The 22,613-nt window shown below is 38.2% G+C and overlaps 1 protein-coding gene across 2 annotated transcripts in view; it reads right to left on the bottom strand.

Moving 5' to 3' along the window:
* The window catches only part of KU70 (ATP-dependent DNA helicase 2 subunit Ku70-like protein), a 129,101-nt gene that overhangs the window by 30,948 nt on the left and 75,540 nt on the right, over positions 1-22,613 (bottom strand). For both annotated transcript variants that reach the window (XM_087671370.1, XM_087671372.1), the window contains 5 exons: positions 10,717-10,846; positions 4,622-4,727; positions 4,428-4,545; positions 4,265-4,348; positions 4,019-4,077 (listed from right to left, as the gene is read on the bottom strand). In XM_087671370.1, the coding sequence (XP_087527496.1) occupies positions 4,019-4,077; positions 4,265-4,348; positions 4,428-4,545; positions 4,622-4,727; positions 10,717-10,846 (497 nt within the window). The remainder of the gene's footprint in view (positions 1-4,018; positions 4,078-4,264; positions 4,349-4,427; positions 4,546-4,621; positions 4,728-10,716; positions 10,847-22,613) is intronic.

Below are 22,613 nucleotides of genomic sequence, written 5' to 3'. Positions count from 1 at the left end.
GGTATGGAAAAAACGCAAATTGTAAAATAAAAACAGCCCACACATTTATTTTTAAATCAAAGAAACCCCTTTTTTTTAAAATTTCATTTTACTTTTTTTTTGACTTGGTGAAACGAAAATAAATATTTTGTGTGTTTCGAGGTTTCGCACTTTGTCAATGCAAGAAATGTTTTTTTGTTACTATGAGTACGAGGAGGCCCTAGACTTCCAATAACAAACCTTAACCATGTGGATGTCATCCTTGGCGATATAGTGGTTATTTGATAGAACTTCCTCACTCTCTGTAAATTATAAATCTCATGTAATCCCTTTCAAATTTGATGGTCATTTCTATGTGATTGAGGGTTGTCCACCCTCCAAGCTCATTGAATCTAATGTATGAAATCGGCCTTCGAATTCAGCAAATTATTTTCTGATTCAGATATTGTTACTTATGTATGTTTTATTAAAAAGTTTCAATCATCAACATATCACTATAGTTCTCTTTCTTTTAATAATAACATTATAATAATTTGGATGCTAATAAGTATCTAGATCCATTATTACGCTGATGTCTTTCTGCCCGAATTACCCAACAAAATTCCGTCATCTAACAATACATTAGATCACAAGAGAGATGTTGCTTGGTAGCCATCTTGTCTGTCAGCAACCATATAAGTTTAGCCCAAGAGAGGCTCAAGGGTGAGCCCATTTAGCTCTCTGGCTGGGAAGTGAGTCCGATGTCCATTCCCTTTATGTTATTTGCCATGGGTACAGCTTGTGTCATGTCTCATGTGCAAATTGGATCCTTGGGGGGACATTTCACTACTCCTTCAGCATGCCCCTCCATACCTGCTAAACCCTTCCCCCCCCCCCCCCCAAAAAAAAAAAAAAGAAAAAGTGGGTGACATCCTCCTTCCAGCTCGCTTCCATTTCCATCGTGTTGCTAGCAGCCTCTGAAGGGCTCTTATCTCCTCCCCCTTCAGCATGCTCCTCCATACCTGTTGAAACACCCCCCCCCCCCCCCAAAGGGGGTGGCATCCTCCTTCCTGCTCCCTTCCATATTGCTTCCATCCTGTTGCTAGCAACCTCTGAAGGGCTCAGCTACCTCCATACTTCTGCCCTCTTCCACCTTTCCTCTCTCCTTCCTTCATGCCAGCATGTCCTCTCCCACCAATCTGAGGAAAGAGTGACAGCAGTGAGAACCTGTAGTCACTGTCATTGGATGTCCAGGCTGATGGGGAAGCAGAATGAGCAGAAAAAGAAGACGCTGAGCTTATATCTGTGAGTACCCATGCAGAAGCAGAAAGGTGCAACAAGAGAGAGGAGAAAATGAACAAAGCAAGAGAAAGAAAAACACACAGTAACCCATATAATTTTGAATGGAAGGGGACTGCATACAAAGCTGCCATAGAGAAGGCCCCTGCTCGAGTACCAGATGATAGCAAGGCATTGAGGGTGCCAGGATGGAGCAGTAGAGGATTAAGGAGATGCTGACATGAGGAAGATGAGGGAAACTGGCTGCCTGCATTTTCACACCTGCAGCTGCACCTTGGTGCTGCCAGGGACAGCTAGCTGACATCATCATCTGCTGCTCATTCGGCTGCATTCCACCAGCATACCTTGCTTTTGCTGCCCACATTCTACACCAACATCCTGCTGCCCAGAGGACTGTATTTCACTCCCTCCACTACTCCCCACATCATCACACTACATGGTGGACTGCTGCTGCTGCTGCTGCATTTTTGGATAATCTCAAGTACGAGCTTGGAGCTGTTCTCCGCATCTCCAATACCACTCTCTGCTCACCTCTGCCCTGGTCCTTGAGACAAGGAGGTTTGAGGCCCCTTGTATCATTATTCATCTCTATACACTCTCACCTTCATTGAACATTCATCAGATTGTCTATCACGTGTCGTACATTTGCATTTCTCGATGTTTGCCCCTGCATTTCTTAGTAAGGGGCACCTTAAATGGTCTGACATTATTGACCACTGAATCGATTCTTTCATTAGCTTTGTATAGTGTACCTCCCTTGAGCAGTTAAGCCAGGGAGCTATTTACCCATGGTTTTTCCCTCATTTCTTTTTTGAGACCTTTACAGAACATATTTACCTTGCTGAAATCAATTGTTACAGTGTCTTTAACATAACTTTCTTTCATGGGTAGTAGAAAACCCGTTAAATCCAGGAAATTGGATGCCCAAAGTTTATCTCTGAGTTTACTTGTGCAAGAAACCTCCAAAAAAGAAAAAGGAAAAAAAAAAATCCCTCTCGTCTGCTCCACTGAAGCAAAGAAATCAAAAACTTCCAGGTTGTTTTGAAATCTGTACCCACCATCCATGAATCCATCTCTTGGGCCAAATGCTTTGAAATCTGTACCCACCATCCATGAATCCATCTCTTGGGCCAAATGCTTCCTGAAAACAGTGACTTCACACCTATTCAAACTCACCTATCCATGGGAAAATAGATATTCACGAAGCCCAACTTAATGTGACTGGTCAACCCTCCCACCCAAATGGCTCTACAAGAGTGTCATGATGTAAAAGCTGCAAAGCATAGTTTTGGCTGATGGAGTCTCGCCATGATGACTTTGCAACTGAGCTGACTGCTGGTCTTCGGAAGGTTTGGATGGGGTACATGAGGTTTGTCCACACCTCTAAAAAGTCTCATGACTCTTGCATGATCAGCACATTAATCTATCCCAATGCTGATTGCTGCTGGCCCTGTCTCAGTACAAGCTTCCTAGGGCTCTAATGCCACAGCTACTATTTAAGAAAATCCACAGAATGCTTAAGCTACTGGATGAAGAACATGAATCCTCATTATTTCAGGCTCTCTTGGGTTGCAATTTAGCAAGACCCCCCAGATACCTCAGCCAGAAGAAAGAGTGAAGTGAAACGGCTAGAGGAAATAGAATTTGCAGCACCAAAGCGTTCAATCTATGCTCTGCCAGAATAAGTCGCAAACATCTGCAAATGGGCTTCCCACATGCCAGTTGCTCCCTGCAGGCTGTGTCTGATATATTGGCACCACAATTCCTGGTGTTTTAGCTTCTTCCAGATATTGATCTGAGAACTATCCATCTATGGTAGTCCAAGGTGAAGTCAATAGATAACAATAGAAGTACATGAACTCTACTTCACTTTCAGTGCAATAAACTATTATCTCATTGAGGGTCTCAAGCTATAATTTTCGAAGTAAAGAAAGATGTAATTTTACTGGAAAACTGTGTACAAAACTCACATCTCTGTGACGAGTTGCGTCATTTACAGGTGGTTACTTCTCTCATACCCCAAATTCTTGACAAATCTGCTCAACAGCTTGGAAAACATGGTCATCTAGGAAGCACCTATGATCTTTAGAATATTCTGGAACAGATACAAGCTAGCCACTAAATAAGCCTACCATTGAGATCCTCCCCAAGGACAGAAACCATATACATGTCAAAAAGCACCAGAGGAACATAGATATCCCTACTGATGGGATGAGGGGACTAGAACCACAACTTTGTGGTTATGATTCAAGTCTTAACCAAACCCTTGATCTTCAAGCAAGAACCACACAAGGAGCCATGATCATAGGAATGGTCCCTGGCCAATAAATAGGGCGAGTCAGCAAGATCCCCCTTGAAGGACAAGCTACATACACCTCAAAAAGCACCAGAGGAACATAGGTATCTCTAGCCATGGGAACAGGGAACTAGAACCGCAACTTCATTCAAGTCCTAACCACTAGGCTACAACTTCCGGGATCTGCTGCTTGACTTGGATCAGAAATGGTTACTTTTATTTAACATCATGTCTAATTCTAACCTAAACCATCTTTTAAATCATATGCATGGCCTTTGAGCAGAAACATCTTTATGCCTTTGCATATACAACATGCATCCACATTGCAAGTAAACAAAGCAAACTTGCTGCAAAACTGATCAACTTGTAAAAGGGGAAATATACACATTGTGCCTGGTCAACAGAGTCCACTTACAGAAAAAAACACAGAAAAACCAAACAACTCAGTTTAGAAGATTTCAAAACCTTTCCGCAGCAATTGCCAGAAAACTTGCTTTTTCATCATCATTCAGATCAAGCATCTCCTGCCATCAGAAACAGAGGTAACTTGCTTACAGATACCACTAACCTTTGGAATGTGTGCATCAAAGAACACAGTGCTTTCATGAATTATCATTAACAATATAGTGCATGAGAAATAGCTGTTGACACACTGCCAACTTAACACTCGCTCAGAGAAGTCAAAAAACCTGTAAAAGGCCAGAGTCTTACAGCATAGAAATTGGAAATGTCAAAGGTTTCTCCTGGTATATTGAAGGGAAAAATGTCAATTGAGATCCCCAAATCTTGAGCATCCTGCAAAAAGAAAAGATGAAGTTCATAACAACTTAAAGTGGTCATGCAGAAAGAATGGCCAACTGCTTGAGTTTCTTACTCTTGCACGTTGGATGGTTACTCTACGCATGTCCTTTCTCAATGCAGGATCCACATCCCCAAAAGGATCATCATTGTTAGTGAAAAGAAAGATACGCTTCGATGAGTTCTTTACAGATCTGGAACCAAATCAAAAATATAACTGTCTGCTGGCAACTTCAAGCAAACATGCTTCAAAACAGCTGGACAAATTACCCCTTTCGCAGAAGACCTTGAGCAACCCATAGAGCATTATAAAGAGGGTTCTCGTGAGAACGTGAAACAACTGTGGGCATACTGCCAATCTCTCCAGAATAGATATCTGCAGGAAATAAATGCTGAAAATTTAAATGAAAATTCAGAACAAATGTGCTGTTAAAAACATGTTAGGGTGCTTAAGGGAATGCAATTAATCTAACTTAATATTAAATGCTTATACCTTTGAAAGTTTCAAAAGGACTTCCATATTAGAGGACCGAATATCCAATGAAACTAATATTGAAAGAAAGCAAAGGAAGACAGAAAGGTGCAAAACAATCTAGTAAAGGCTGCATGGTTCAACCCATCAAAAGGCGCTATTTCTTCATCATTCCAGTTAAACTTAAAACTCTCCGTTGTCTAAGTACTATTGCCTGCATATCTTCTGTAGGAAATGTAGAAATCTCAATAAACACCTTATGTCATGTAAGAAAGTCAAATGAAGCTATTCCAAAATAAAGTTCACCTTTATAAGCTCCATCATATAGCTAATCAATTAGCTAATATAGGCCCTAAATACTGGATCTCCTGTATGAAAGATTCACTTTTTTAACAATTGATTAACAATCTAAGCTTCCTAAGTTCCTAGGAGTCTATTCTTGGAATCAAAATTTAATGTGATCTCCTTCAAAGCTCTATAATTCACATACACAAGAAGAGTCATGTTTCTTTTGTACTAGCAGTACAGGTAAACAAAGCAGGATTATTGGGTCTCACTGATTCATTTTCCAAAATTTCATTGACTTATTTCATAATTTGCCCTTTTTTTTCACAGAAAAGAATGATTCTGATAATAAATCCCATCGGGACAATGTATCCCCAGGGAAAGTACAAAAATAGCCCTAGAAGGGACTTCCAAAGCAAAAATAATACAACAAAGGGGAAGCCTATTAGAAGACCTAAGTAAATAACCAATCAAGAGATCTATAATACCAACCATGTGTGGCTTAAAGTGCCACCATCCCAGGTCTTGAGAAAAGCATCTCTCCTCCTCATAGTAGTCTCTAAACGGCCACAAATCCTCCAAAGAGTACAGACAATCTCGATTCAAATCTTGGAGAAAGTCATTACAGTGGATATGGCCAATAGATCCAAATATACCAAGCAATGATACTAGTTATGAGTTCCCATTTGTGATAGTGCCCCTAAGTTCACACCGACTCTAAAAAATCCAGTGTGACAATCTTGCTCAAGAGCTGAGCTGAAATGATATAGACATGACTCCTCTGTTTATCCTCATATTCACAAGCTAGGCCTCTGTCTGTGATCCATGCAATTGTCCCTTGTGTCAAAGTAATAGACTCTATTGTGCACTGCAACACCATCCTGAGGGCTCTCCTCCCTACTTGTTGAGCCCTAGGACAATCCCATATACAATGTTGTGTCCCCTCCTATATCTAACACGCGCAATTGGATCTCTACTATAACCAGGCCAAATGCCAACTACCAGGCTCCTGTGTGTTAATAACCATAGAAAGAGTAAGATCTTTTTGGGTCTAAAGCTATCCTCCGATCTCAACTAGAAGTCAGCAAGGAAGGTGGTGTGATACCTTCTACAATCCAATCCTAAGTCGTCACTAGCATCACTCTAACCCTCGGATCATATGTATCCTCCTTTCCAATCTTGTGGTGTATCAAAGAAGGGGACATTCCTAGGTGTCTCTACAAAGGAATCTCTCCAAGCACAATCCCCAAGGTCCCTCTGTAATCACAAGATATGCTCTCCTATATGGCCAATACCTCCTATTAGATTTATTTATCCTCATGTGTGGACACACATTATTGTGTGTAGAAGTGTGTGTTTAGGTATGAACACCTTTTTACACCATTTAGCATTTAATAAGGGTCAAAGGTGTAGGTGGATACCTCAACCTATATATTCAGACCCTATCGCTCATACTATCCTCACAAACTATCACATCAATCTATTCAGCTTGTTGCGTACTTGCAAGAATTGAGCTCTCTCTCTCTCTCTCTCTCTCTCTCTCTCTCTCTCTCTCTCTCTCTCATGGAACTTCATCCTCCATAGCCTGCTGGGCATAACCAACAGTCGTATCAGAGCAGGTTCGCCTCCAGCTTCACCCATGGCTGCCCAATATTCTGTTGGTCCTCTTCGTGTGCCCTGTGGCCTGGTCAAACATGCCCCATCACCTACCCTGCAGCTTTCGTTTGACAATCTGTTGGGCCAACTGTCCCGCCCGCAATCTGTCCGTCATGTGTTTCATCTACCTCCTGTCTGCCCATCAAACATCATGTGTTTCAACTGGCAGCTGTGCACAACAGCTGACTGTCCACATCAGACGAACGACCCGCGCGACCTGTTGAGCTGCCCACATGCTGCCTGTCTGACAACCCGCCTGTCTGCCTGTGGACTGCCGACCAGAAATAAGGTTTTACTTAAAACCTTATTAATTGAAGTTCAAAACTTTTACTGAAGGGGCAGTTCACGAGCAATGTGGGGATTTTCAGCTGTGATAAAAAAAAGTCCTTCAAACTTCATGGACAAAATTTGGGCCTTTCTAAATCCAAGCCTAAATTCTCAAAATTTCTTCTCTGAACTAAAGGGCAGTTCACATGAAATTGGGGATTTTTTATTTTTATCAAAATCTCCCATCATTTACCCAATAAAAATTGGAGCTTTTCAAATCTAAGCCTGCTTTCTTCAAATTTCTTCATCAAAATTTCATCATTTTTTCAATTTAAGCTCTCCCCATGGCATCTACCATCAGAATGTCAAGATATGGCATCACGATTGTAAATTTCTCAGGCGTTGGCTTTTCCATTTGGAAGACAAAGATCCAACTCATACTCATGCAAGAAGGTGCATGGAAAGTCGTCTCCACTGACAAACCAGAGCAAGTTCAAGGCAATGCACAACTTCATCAAGAGTGGCTCAAGAAGAATGAACGCACACTCGCCATCATCAGGCTCAGCCTCTCTGACAACTTTCTTCATCATCTTGATCTTACAAATACGGCAAAAGAGGTATGGGATGGCCTTTAAACCACATTTGAGGGAGAGATTAATAATTCCAAATTATTTGTAAAGATGCAATTGTTTAATATCTCCTATGATCCTTCAAAGACTCTTAAGCAGCATCTCAATCTCTGAAGCCTTCTTTACCAACAATTGAACACTCTCAAAAGCCGTCTACATGATGACGATAAAAAGGCTATACTTCTTAATAGCTTGATAAAAGAAGCACAATTCCATGAAACCATGATAGCTCTCAAGGTGGCTCAAGAGCTGAAATATGAAAAAATGGTCGCCATCGTTTTGGATGACAAAAGGTGCAACAACGATGCTAACATCGCATTATTTATCCTCCTTTGTGAATACACATTATTGTGTGTAAAAGTGCGCGTTTAGGTGTACACACCTTTTTACACAACATATTCAGCTTGTCAAGGTGTAGGTGGATACCTCAACCAATATATTCAAACCCTATCACTTGCGCTATCATCACAAACTATCACATCAATTTATTCAGCTTGTTGTGTACTTGCAAGAGCTCTCTCTCTCTCTCTCTCTCTCTCACACACACATATCACATATATTCCTCCATAGCCTACCGAGCACACATCAACTCCATAACCAACACCTCCAACCATCCACCATGCATCTTAGATGATCTGAATCTAAATACCAAGTCCCAAGTCCTATCACAGTGAGCCACGACCCTAATCCTCTACTAAGAGCATCATGTAAGCTCCAACAATCAACTAATCCAAATCCTCTTTTCTAAGACTCCATCCTCAAATATTGAAAAGGTAAACACTCCCTCTTTGCCGGTAGCCACCACTACAAGAAGAATATATCCTCTAGTAAAGAGCCTAATCCATGTCTAAGAGGTGTTTGTATCAATCCTCCACTCTAAGGGACCACCTCCCTAATGCCCTCCATGTCTCTAGCACCTCTAGTTTACAATCTCTCTCTATGATGATTGAGCTAGTAGTTGTGGAAAGGCAAATCACTCCCCCATTGTAGAAGCAATCCATGAAGAGAACCTCCCCCAAAATAAGTGTGTCCTCTCTACAATGCTGTTTCCTTTGTTTGTTCTAAATAATTGGTTGAAGAGAAGAGACTATATCATCTTCTCTTCAATTGTGGTTGTAGCAATCTAGTAAATTCCTTCAAACACTAATCTTCAAGCTTGGATAATAGTAGCAACAAATCTGACCTCAAAACTCTTTCCAAGCTATGTGGCTTGGATCTGCTTGAAAATCCAATTTGAAAATCCAATCTATACTAGGCTGCCATGCTCCTCCATCAGCAGGAACAATACCCTCTAGTCTCCACAATAGTAACTACTTCTACAGCTCCTTGTTGGAAAGAAGGCCCCTTACAATCAGCTACACCAACAATGCTCTAGCTATTTGGGTCTATGATCCCACAACCAGCCCTAGAATTGGACTACGTGACAACATCTAGGCTACATTAGCCCTCATTGGACTTCCATCCCACCTAACCTAATGAAATCCTTGATGAGGCACTTCACTTGGCCAATGCATGACCTAGAGAGGACCCAACAAGAGGGTATACCACATGGTAGCAAGTAGAACCTAGTTCGCCACTACTACCCTCTCTACTAGTGCGAGTCTCATCGTACTCCAATACACGACCTTTTGCCTGATATCAAGAGTAAGGGTATTAGATGTTGCTCTAAGGTGATATGATTACCCACACGACAACCAAGGTATCTTATTGAATTGCCACAAGAAACCCAAGTGAAACTCTCATGTGGTCTCTAGTCTAGCAAGAAAATTTCACTTTGTAGCTAAAATGGAGACCATTTGTAGAGCATCAAGAGCTCTTATAAATCATAATTGGCTCTATTTGACTTTGACTAATCCTATTAGGGAACACTTCTTGTGAACAAGATTTATTTTATGATTCTCAAGTTTGCACCCCCAAAATATAATAATAATAAACTAAATAAAAATTAAAAAATTCAAAAGTGCATTTCTAAAAAATCATTTCTCCTTGCTTAACCTCAAGGAACTTTTGTTTTGAGGGGTATCTCTTATAGTGCTTCACCCTTTTTTAAACAAAAAAGAGAGATCTATTAATAAATCCCCTCATGACAAAAGATCCCAAGGCAAAGTATGAAATTAGCCCTATAAGGGACTTCCAAACTTGTACCAATATATAACGAACAGAAATCTATTACAAGGCTTGAATGAATCACCAATCAAGATGTCTATAATGCCAAAACATGTGTGGCTGACAGTGGAAGTGCCAATTTCCCATATCTAGGAGAGAGTGTGGACAATCTCTGTCCAAAACCTAGAGAGAGTCTCTACTTTACCTTCTATAAAATATAGACTATAAAATAAACATATTTCTTTAATGACTAAAAATTTGCACATAAGTCACCATGTAAATGGTAGTACCACATTATCCAACATCAATGGCTATCTTCTCACTTGCATGTATGAAATTCAACTCTTTTGATGTTGGAAATAAAATGTCATCACGATAGTTTGTACAACAAAGTACTAATCAAAATTGTCAAAATAATCTTCATGCTGGACTCTTGATTATACAATAATTGTAGTGCAAGGAAACTGCAATTCTTTACATCATCCATCAAGAATTGTGTTCAACTTTGGTTTAGCCAACCATTGCTCCTTAGGGAGAATTTTGAGGCAATCATGTTTGCGAGATTATTAGACAAGTCAATACTCCGCAATGTTACAATGTAAATAAGCAATTTCAATCATGAGAAGCAGAGAGAAAGCATACAATGCTCTCATTGTCAAGAAATGAGCACTATCATTAATAAGCAAAAACTCAGTTTTTACCACTAAATGATACCTACACTCAATCCTCCAAAGCACAGAAATGTTACCCATGCGATTCAAGACTGCTCTGAAGGCCCAACTATTGTCAACCCTTGTAACTACTACCTACTGTTGACAGTTGAAACTCATTTGAAATGTAGAATTTGCAACTTACTATTGTTAACCCTTCTAGCTACTACCTCTTTTGTTAGCTCAAAAAGTTAACAGTACTCTTATAACAGTCAGAAGAGCAAATAATAAGTCTTTCACCATTTATATTGCTGAATTCTTTGATAAGCCTAGCTGTAGGTGCAGAAGGTTCATCTTGGTTACGCTTGTCTTGGTCACTTGCTTGGAAAACAAATACTCCATCGGACTCTTGAAAGTTCTGCTTCTCTCTCTGTTTTCCAAACCAGAAAATAATAATGTATCCAACCAGTAGAAAAAAGAAGATTCATCAATTGAGGCATCAGTTCAGCTTTAAAAATTCAAATTGCATTCAATCTTATCCATGATCTTCTTTTTTCTTCCAAGACATATTGAAAAACAGTTAAAAATGAAATCAATCTGAAAAAGCACAAGATACTTGAAGGGTAACGGACATTCAACACGAAAGGACTCCGGAAATTGAGTGCATTAGCAGGCTGGGGGAAATCATTAAGGTACCAAAGTAGGACACCAGCTAAGAGCCTTCTGTTACCCATGCAATTCAGTTACCATGCAGGCATGTTCTCTAGACAAGTACTAATATCAAACTATCCAGCTGGTATTAAGGCTCTGCATGATTATTACAGCCTCTATATTCCATTTACCCTCCTGAGAGAGGACAAATTTCATAACCAGTCCCTAGTGATAAACCATGGACAATTGATGTTGAAAGAAATATTCATCTGCCAAATCTACTGGGCTCTGCATCTGTATTCTTTTTGTCAACGCAGTCAAGAGCATACTATTTCTCCTTGTGTACGAGACAATAAGGCTGAGATCTATAAAACAGCAATTGATAAGTTTAACACAAGGAAGAAGACTTGTATTCCTCGAGAATCTGTAGGGGGGCAAACTTGCGATTTCGCAGCAGCCTTTGTCATATACTTGTTTTTGCAATATGGAGCACAAGGAGAAGATAACCGACTGAGTAGACCAATGATAGGCAATTGGGATAGCATATAAATGGGTGAGAACCTCTCACTGTTACTTGTGCGTATGGCAGGACACCCACGTAGGGGATAGGAAAAACCAACCAAAAAATAAGAGAGAGATTACACTCAACAAAATATGCAAAATATTGGTTTCTACTGGATCTGTTTGCCATCTGCGAGAAGCATATTAAACATGTTTCCGCACAAATAGGGGAAGCATAATTGGACTTATGTCTATCTATACTGGGGAAAGGATGATGAGAAGTTTTGAGAACAACAACCAAGCATGTTGGTGCCAAAAGTGGTGCAGCAATGGAAGCATAGACGAGTGCTGAAATAAACTGCTGAACACAGAAAGAAGAGAAAGAAAACGGAAGAACACTGCAAAGGGAGAGAACTCAGAGACGTGTTCGGGAGATGGAATCCATATACCAAACACGAGACAGTCACGAACAACTAAGAGTCACTGGCTGCATGGGCACTAGCACCAGCTCCTCTCTCTAAGAGGAAATCCACCTGATGAGTGAAGATGACTAAGAAGCAAAAGGAGGAGCCCCACTATAAATATCCATGAAATAGGCCTAAACTAGCAGCTGGTCGGCGAGCATTAAATGCTAGTTGATTGGGAAAAAATGCCACAAATACCACAAATAAATCACTACAATAATGCCTAAATAAAAGACAAGGTGCATGCACGCACAAACTCACACATACTCTAACAATCCTCCAAACACCCTCTCTCAGATCATGGGTGATCTAATACAATACAATGATACAATGATAATGGCTCCTCATAGTTCGTACAACATAGAACCACCAGAGTAGAACCATGGATACCCAAACAGTGGGTGATCAAGCCACCACCAAGGTGCCGCAGAGAGAACCTAATGTCGATGTTGATCATACCAACTCCGAAAAATGGAGAAGAACCATAGCACATCTCTGTATCTATCATCAATGTCGTAAGAGATGACTGCATCACCTAGACTAGAAAGCAACAAAGAAAGGGGCAACCAAGCCCTTCCCTCGATCTGAAGAAGCGGATCCCTTCCGTGCCTTGGACTTCTCCGTGGCCGGAGGATAAGAGTCGGAGTCTAAGGAAGAGGATGACTTGTCGAAGGAGTCCACATCTCACTTCATCATCTTCTCCTCCTTCCATGAGGTTGCTAACTCCTTGCAATCCTTCCCCAAGTGGCCCTTCTTACCACATTGATAATACTAGGCCTTCGACGACTTCTTCATGTCACCCCCCCTCTTTGAAGCTACAAGAGCCTCACCAAAACCTACATAACAAGGGGGGTGTACTACTAGATCTGTTTCTACCATTTGGGAGAAGCATATTAAACATATTTCCACACAAATAGGGGAAGCATAATTGGACTTATGTCTATCTATACTGGGGAAAGCATGATGAGAAATTTTGAGAACAACACCCAAGCATGTTGGTGACAAAAGTGGTGCAGCAATGGAAGCATAGACGAGTGCTGAAATAAACTGCTGAACACAAGAAAGAAGAGAGAGAAAACAGAAGAACACTGCAAAGAAAGAGAACTCAGAGATGTGCTCGGGAGATGGAATCCATATACCAAACACGAGACAGTCACTAACAACTAAGAGTATTGGCTGCATGGGCACTGACACCAGCTCCTCTCTCTAAGAGGAAGTCCACCTGATGAGTGAAGATGACTGAGGAGCAAAAGGAGCCCCACTATAAATATCCATGAAATAGGCCTAAAATAGCAGCTGGTTAGCCAGTATTAAATGCTAGTTGATTGGCAAAAAATGCCACAAATACCACAAATAAATCACTACAATAATGCCTAAATAAAAGACAAGGTGCAGGCACGCACAAACTCACACATACTCTAACAATCCTCCAAACACCCTCTCTCAGATAATGGGTGATCTAATACAATACAATGATACAATGATAATGGCTCATCATAGTTCATACAACATAGAACGACTAGAGTAGAACCATGGATACCCAAACAATAGGTAATCAAGCCACCACCAAGGTGCCGCAGAGAGAACCTAATGTCGATGTCGATCATACCAACTCCGAAAAATAGAGAAGAACCATGGCACATCTCTGTATCTATCATCAATGTCATAAGAGATGTCTGCATCACCTAGACTAGAAAGCAGCAAAGGAAGGGGCGACCAAGCCCTTCCCTCAATCTGAAGAAGCGGATCCCTTCTGTGCCTTGGACTTCTCCATGGTCGGAGGATGAGAGTCGGAGTCCGAGGAAGAGGATGACTTATCGAAGGAGTCTCCATCCCGCTTCATCATCTTCTTCTTCTTTTTCCATGAGGTTGCTAACTCCCTGCAATCCTTCCGCAAGTGGCCCTTCTGACCACACTGATAATACACAGACCTTCAATGACTTTTTCCGATAGGATCAGAATCGTAGTCTGAGGAAGAGGATGACTCGTCGAAGGAGTCCGCATCTTGCTTCATCATCTTCTCCTTCTTTTTCCATAAGGTTGCTAACTCCCTGCAGTCCTGCAAGTGGCCCTTCTTACCACATTGATAATACTAGGCCTTCAATGACTTCTTCCGGTCAAACCCCCCTCTTTGAAGCTACAAGAGCCTCACCAAAACCTTCATAACAAGATGAAAGCCTCCCCTGTAAACACAAAGATGCCTCATACTCAAGCAACATCGAGGACATATGTGTGAAGCTCACAACTGTAGAGGATGTTTGCACCCTCAAAGCATTGACCACTCCAAACTTTGGGGGGAGCTTGTAGAGTACCGTTGCCATGAGATGTATCTTTAGAAGGATAGACTACACATGTCAAAGCTCGTCTTGTACCTGTGTAACACGGAGCAAAAATGACTCAATAGTGTCCTTAGACTCAAACTTCATCTACTGAAGTTGTCCATAAAGGGTCGTTGCACACATGGTGAAAGGTGCCTCATACAACATCTGAAGCTTCGACCATATGTTGGAAGATGTCCTACAAGAGGTAACCCCCAGTAGAACTTCTTTAGAAACACATCAAAGAATAGCAGAATAGGCACGCGCAACATTTGAATCCCATGTAAGCACAGCTTCCTCATGGTTGTCCTCATCAAAATCTTCGAGAACTGGAAAAGGACACCGAGGACGAGGAATAGCTCCACAAACAATGTACCGTATCCACTTTTGCACAAACCAAGCTTTCATCACAGCACTCCATGTAAGATAGTCACGTCCATGTAACTTATCATTTGTAGAAGTACGTGGAGGAGTCATCTGGAGAGGATAGGAAGAGAAGATAGAAAATGGATTATATATAGAGAGAAAGGACAATCAAACCAACAGCAAAGGTGTCACAAATGAGAGTGCACATGCAGTGTAACCAAACATCTGATCAAAAACAAAGGGCAACTGCTGCAAAATGATGAAAACCCATTCATAAACTACCAAATTGAAAATTTTCACAAGTTGTTTGCGCTCAACATGGAGAAAAGAAGACCTTGGATGTATATTCACATGGATTTAAAGACGTTCTTTACAAAAAGACCTTGAAAACTCACATGTTATGTATATTCACATGGATTTAAAGACCTTCACAACAAAAAGGCGGCCTTCAAAACTCACAGGCATTAGTCTATTGTCGCAATCTCTTCAGGTTGCCACTGAATTACCAGAATGAGGTGCTCCGCAACTTTTATATTCCTTGGAGGACGTCCACAAATTATGATATAAAATTAAATACAAATATAACATTGTTCAAAGGTGAAACACAAATAATAAACACAGATATAAGATTAGAAATGCCTAAAGGATATTATGTAGAAATACATAATAGATCTAGTAACATCTTTAAAGGATTCCAAGTACAATTAGGAATAATAGACCCTGACTATACAGGACAGTTAAGACTTGTAGTAACGTCAAATAGAGACTATCTAACATTAAACAAAAATGATAGAATAGCACAAATAATAATCCGAAAAATAAACGAAGTTCAATTCATTGATCAAGATAATAATCCATATCCTATAATTTCAGATAGAGAAAGATCCGAAGGATCAATAGGATCAACTAATGGATAATTTACCAGTCATAAGTCTACAATCTCAAAACATAGAACCATTAAGGTTACCAACTAATAGTTACAGATTTAGAGCAGCCCAATTTGGTAGATTCCAACCATTCGATCTAGTCAATGATTCAGACGTATGGGGAAATAACCAACTAAATTGGATAGCTTTATTCTTACTAAAAACATTTGGTTTAAATAAATCAAATGAACAAAATAAAGAACAAAGTAAAGATAAGATATTAGAAACTCTTAATAATCAAATAAAAGAATTAAGAGAACAAATATCTTTGATAGAAAATACTGACAACATAGAACAAATAAATCAAATACTAGAACGTGAAAATACCATAGATAAAAGACTTCATAGGATTGAGAAAGCTATAGAACAACTCAATAAACAATTAAATCCTTTAGATATAACATCCAAAACAACTTCGGAAATTAGTCGGTCAATAACATGACTGAGGTATTCGAAGCATACCATAATCATAATGTCAGACATCTACAATCTCGAATATCTCGAGAATATGCAGAATGCCACTATAATGGAAGGTTTAATCCAACCTTCAATAATATAAACAACCTAATATGGCTCCTAGCAAATTTAACAACATTTGCTGGATATGTCAATAAATCAATACGGGATTATATTGATCCCAGGACGTTAAGAAATATAAAAGAAAAAATAAGGGAAGATTATATCTTTTATAAATTTCCTTATGATGATCGAAGAACAAGAAATATGATACCATTTCATAATCTATATTTGAGTCTACCAAGACCAAATTAATGGACTATTTGTCAAGTGATTATGAAGATGATATCTCTCTTCAACTGGGGGAGATAGATATAAACACTCAAGAAAATAATGAAGTAAATCCCACAATGATGAATCCAGGAAGACCAAGTACTTCCAGAGGATCAAATGACCCTATAAAAATATTAACAGAACAAATGAACATTGAAGACGCTATAAGCGCAATAGAACAACTAACCACAAGGTATCCCAATACCTTGGAGTCAACATACCAACCAAGTGCACCTCCGTATGAATATAGGAGATTAGCACCAGGATACAAAAAACAATATAATAAAATATACAAAGACCCTGCTGAGGCATGGAAATATAGTTATGAAAATATGACTGAGATTCCCAGTGGTGGAACTTGGTTAAACTTAGATTGTAAAAAAGATGTAGACAAAGCAATAGAAACATGGGTTAAAAGCATGAATCATGCTTTATTAACCAAAAAGATAGAACTAGAGGATGTCCCATCCTTTATAGTAACATCCTTCCAAGGCAATGTGGCCAATTGGTGGGAAGAACAATCAGATGAAATTAAAAATGAAATTAAAACAGGAAACTCATTAACTAATACAGTAACTCCAAATGATACAAACAAAAGAATACTAACTAGATTTGAGAATGCAGTCAGAAAAGAATTCCAGGGTGAGGAATGGACCACCCATAAGGAAGAAGAACAAAAGATGCAACGAGATAATGCATATAACAATATTCAGAGATTAAAACTAGTCACTATGTGTGGGTTTGAAGCCTATACATGTGCTTTCTCAAAATATTACTACGAGGGCTTAGGCGATGATCGATTGTCTAATGCTAAAGAAATCTATTTTTCAAAATTACCATATCCATACAATCAGAGATTAAGCCTAGGATACAAGTCTTGGCTTAAAGATAAAACCGACACCTTAGGTGCTCGAATCAGATATGCTAGGAATAGCATAAATAAATGGTGCATTAATGCACAACAAGAATACATAATTAGAAAACATGTCAATTATGGACTTTGCTGTCCACAAAATAGTGAAAAACTAATATTTGGTGATGTTAGAACATATAATAGAAAAAGGAAATGAAAATTCCAACCCAGAAAACGATTCTTTCCCAAAAGAATCAATAAGAAATACATACCAAAATATAAATTTAGAAAACGAATTATGAGACGAAATAGGAAAACAAAAGAACCTAAAAAATGCAAGTATTGGCTATGTCAAGAGGAAGGACACTATGCCAACGAATGCCCCAAAAGGAAAAAATCAACCAAATATAATCAACTATATTCTTTCCATATGGAAGAATATAATTCAAATGATACAATAAGTGATGAAGAATTCTACATAATAGAATCGGATATTTCTCAAGACTCGGAAAGCGAGTAATGGATAATCCTATATATAAAGAAGAAATTGAGGATTCGAAAGAATTCTCGAGACAACTATTATTTGATAAAAATATATTCAAACAAATATCCAAGGATAAAATCCATGATACAACTGAACGAGCGTTCAATCATGCATTTTATAAACAATGGATGACTCTCTTTAAACGCGAAAATATTATATATTTTGGATTAAAAATCAAAGAGCAGTCAATAGATATCGAAAATGCAACAGGCAATGTCAATTTACCCCTGTTAATTAAAAAAGATATACTTGAAAAACTAAATCACATAAAATCTAATGATCGCAATAAAATACAATTTCTCCATCTTGGAGGAATTCATATACTAATAAAAGCACACTTCCGAGAAGGAATAGACACACCAATCAAACTAGCTATCTTGGATAACAGGATAATAAATCGCAATGATTCATTGCTAGGCATTATGAAAGGCAACTTAGCCTATCAACAATTAGGATTCTATTTGTTTCCTAAATACACAATAAATCTAAATGATAAAAATATAGACTCCACATTAACCCTAGCATATAAATTTGAACGATTTAATATACACTATGGAATCAGTTACGCACTGACAAATAGTGTTCATTCAATACGATATAAGGATCAAGATATAATACATATTGACGATCTATATTCTTCGTTTGAAGAAATAAAATTGCCAACTATAAATCGACCACTAATACAGGATGATCAAGAATGGAACCTTGATCTTAATCCCAAACAGTCATTACAACTTGTCAAACCAAAACCACGACATATCATCGATAACGATGGTATTCTCAGAACACCCTCTTTCGCAGTGGGAGAGGAAGAACAGCAACAGAAAAATAAACAAATAATTAACACATCTTACAATCAAAATGATAATACTCACTTTAGAATAAAAGGAGAATATTTCAATGGCCAACATTGGAAATTAATAAAAATATTAATTGATACAGGTTGTGCGAATAACTATATAAGAAAAAGCAATATAGGATATTTATATCCTACAGAGCTTATAGCTAAACAAACATATAGCCACCTATGGACCAGTAGGACATATGAAGTGGAAATAAAATTAGAAAATCTCATATTTAAAATACCTTTGTTAATTGACGAAGGAATAACGGATGAACAATATCCTATAATACTAGGAATGAAGTTCCTAGAAAATGATTGTCAAAAATATAAGATTGAAAATAATATATTACAAATAAGAATAAACAATCAGGAAATAGTAACTCAAAAATGCTAAAGATAGGGAAAACATTAGGAGAACTAAATAATAATATATATATCAAAATAATGGTGTATACCAAAGATATCAAACGAGAATTTGATGCATTCATAGATAATGGATCATTCATCTCAGTATGTAAAAAAGAAGTTTTACATTACGATGAATGGATACCTGAAAAAGATAAAGTAATTGGACTAGATATGGGCGGACATCAGACCCATTATAAAAACAAAGCTATAAATGTCAAAATAGAAATAGAAGATAAGCAGCTCACTATAAACAAAATCTATGAAAATAATCAAACAGGTGTTGATATAATATTAGGAAATAATTTCATTAATTCCTTTGATGAATTTCGACAAAATTCACAATATATAACCTTTATCTTAGGAAAAGAAGTAATTAAAACAAAAAGATTAAATTATGGAATAAATAGGATTTTCCAGCAAGAAAAACTGGAATATTTAGAAGAAAAATACAAAGATATAACACAAAAATATATGAGTAAATTCAAAAAACTTTGCCATAAAAACCCACTCTATTTTTGGGAAAAACACAAAACAATGGCAAAAATAGAACTAAAAGAAGATAGGATAATACGATGTAAACCTATGTTCTATTCTGAAGAGGATAGAATGGAATTTGAAAAACAGTTAAAAGAACTATTAGAACAAGGAATAATAAGACATAGTAAAAGTCCCCATTCTTCTCCAGCGTTTATGGTCCGGAACCATTCCGAACAAAAACGAGGAAAGGGGAAAATGGTAGTAAACTATAAAACACTAAATAAATACACAAAGTTCAACGGATACTTTTTACCTAATAAAACCCAATTGTTAGATAAAATACGATATAAAAATATATTTTCCAAATTCGACTGTAAAAGTGGATTTTGGCAAATAAAATTAGAAGAAAATAGCATTCCATATACTGCCTTTAGTACTCCACAAGGGCACTATGAATGGAATATACTAGCTTTTGGATTGAAAAACTCTCCTCAAGAGTTTCAACAATGGCTAGATAAAACATATCATAGCATTCACGAATTCTGTATCATCTATGTAGATGATATATTAATCATGAGTAAAAATGTTCAACAACACGAAAAACATTTACAACAATTTCTTCAGATCTCTGAAGAAAATGGTATAAATCTATCATTAAAGAAAATGGAACTTTTCAAGGAAAAGATAGAATACTTAGGATTAATAATAGATAATGCAGGTGTGGAATTACAACCACACATCGCCGCAAAATTGGAAACATTTCCAAATACATTAACAAATGTCAAACAATTGCAAAGATTCCTTGGATGTGCTAACTATGCAGAAACATTCATTATCAATCTTGCAAAGCATAGGAATCCATTGCAAAAACTATTAAAGAAAGGAGCTCCATGGGAATGGACTCAAGAACATACAAATGCAATAAAAACAATCAAAGACATTTCCAAAAATCTTCCTCGGCTGAGACTTCCAGCTGATAATACCGTATTGGTAATAGAAACAGACGCCTCCGAAAATTTTTGGGGGGGAGTATTAAAAGAAATAATAAACGATAATCAAGAAAACATATGTAGATATACAAGTGGTACGTTTTCAAAAACCCGAAAAGAACTATCATATAAATGAGCTAGAAGTGCTAGCTATAAAAAGAACTATAGAAAAGTTCAACTTCTTTTTATTACCAAGAAAGTTTATAATAAGAACAGATAATACGCAGGTTAGAGGATTAATTCAGAATAATCTCAAAAATCTACCACAATATGCCAGACTAAAAAGATGGCAGTTATTCTTTTCATTTTATGATTTTGATATTATTCATATTAACGGTACTACTAACGTTTTGGCTGATATCTTGACCAGAGAAGCAGCTGAACATGGAAGAGATTGAATCAAGGCTACTAAAACTTCTTAAAGAAGTTGATAATATAAAAACCTCATTAGAGGATATTATAATAGATTATAATAAATTAAAGAAGGACAAGGAGCAGGAGATAATTATACCGGTGCTCCTCGGTACGGATAACAAGCCTTGTCCGCAAGGACCAGACTATAACAAGCCTCGTCCACATGGACCAGACTATAACAAGTCAAGTTCGAAAGAACAAGACTATAAACAACCGACGACCAATCCAGTGTCGGATCAACAACTGCCGACCAAACGAGTGGCAGATTATAACTCTAACGATTTGATTTCATTTGATGATAACAGGTATGAAGCCATAAAACCAGAAGAATTCCAAAAGGAATACCAAAAGATAACTCAACAAATCATGTCCATGAAGAAGACGGAGAACAAATGTATTAAGCTGACTCAAACAGCTTACCCAAGAATCATTTGTTTACCAGAAGCTGATCCAGAATGGATCAATAAACTATTCTTCTTTGGATACATTGATCAATTATACACAGATAACCAGGAAGAGATAAAACACTTTTCCCATATTTTCAAATGGAGCGCCAATTTGCTTCAATCAAAAAACCTAACCGCCAAACTAAATTTCAAATTCTTCAATGCCACTCCAGAAGCCACCTGGCAGCGGGGAATACATCTCGTCATTCTCAGAGAGATGAATAAACAAGAGTCAATTCAAATCGACAGCTCAGATAATCCAATCAATAAAAATAGATTGGATATTAATAACTTGTACTTCAAAAGAGCGCAAGGATTAAAAATTATTCTTAAACAATTAAAGAAGATCAGAGATGATAAAAAAGGACATATCGTCAGCAAAGTCTACAGTCAGGCTGACGTCACAATCCTCATACAAGACTTCTCCCTAATGTCTGAAAAAGACATAATCACCATCAACACTGTCATCAGAGATATCGAAGAAAATATTGAATCATCTGATAAATGCAGAGAAATCTTCTGCAAAGATAATCATCCAAAAAGTTGCGATCGATGCATACATCGCATCTCACCTTTTTCAACCACTACAAGCGCACCCACAAAAAGTGGAACAATGTAACAACCACACAAAGCGCACCCACAAAAGTGGTACAATGTAAAGGTTGCGTGCCCTCTATAACCACGCATACCGCATACCCGAACGTCAAAATCAACTTTTCAAAAGTGCCAACTCATAACGCACTACACAAGCCTATATAACCAAGAGCCCGAGACCTCATTCGGCATTCGCATTCATTCACTCTTTGGAAGAACGAAGAAGAGAAACACCATCTCTTCCGGGAGCTTACAAAGAGAGCACTCTTCTAGCACGAAGAGGAGAAACACCATCTCCTTGGGGAGCTAGTATGAGGAACTAAACACCCTCTAGGGAGATAACCATAACCTTCTATCCATAAGCCTGTCCATAATCCTTTCATCTCTTGTATCATACTTTGCTTGTTCAAGAATATAATCCTTGTGTTTCTGATAATCCTCTACGTCGTGCCGTAAAGAAATCAAAGTACGACTGTGGTGAGCAGTGTCTAAGTCTATCGGGAAGGAGGAGCGTGCCGCAAGGTTTCAATCCGCAGGTCACCGAGAAAACGTTCGGTTGTAAGCGCCGCCAGGTAGATACGTCATTGTTTTGCTCAAAACAGGATTAAAAGAA

This window comes from Lygodium microphyllum, chromosome 29, assembly GCF_053477565.2.
Source record: "Lygodium microphyllum isolate KBCC chromosome 29, Lygodium_microphyllum_v1.1.10, whole genome shotgun sequence".
NCBI classification, from domain to species: domain Eukaryota; kingdom Viridiplantae; phylum Streptophyta; class Polypodiopsida; order Schizaeales; family Lygodiaceae; genus Lygodium; species Lygodium microphyllum.
The sequence above is the reverse complement of the archived record's forward strand: the minus strand, read 5'-3'. Positions and strand labels throughout refer to the sequence as shown.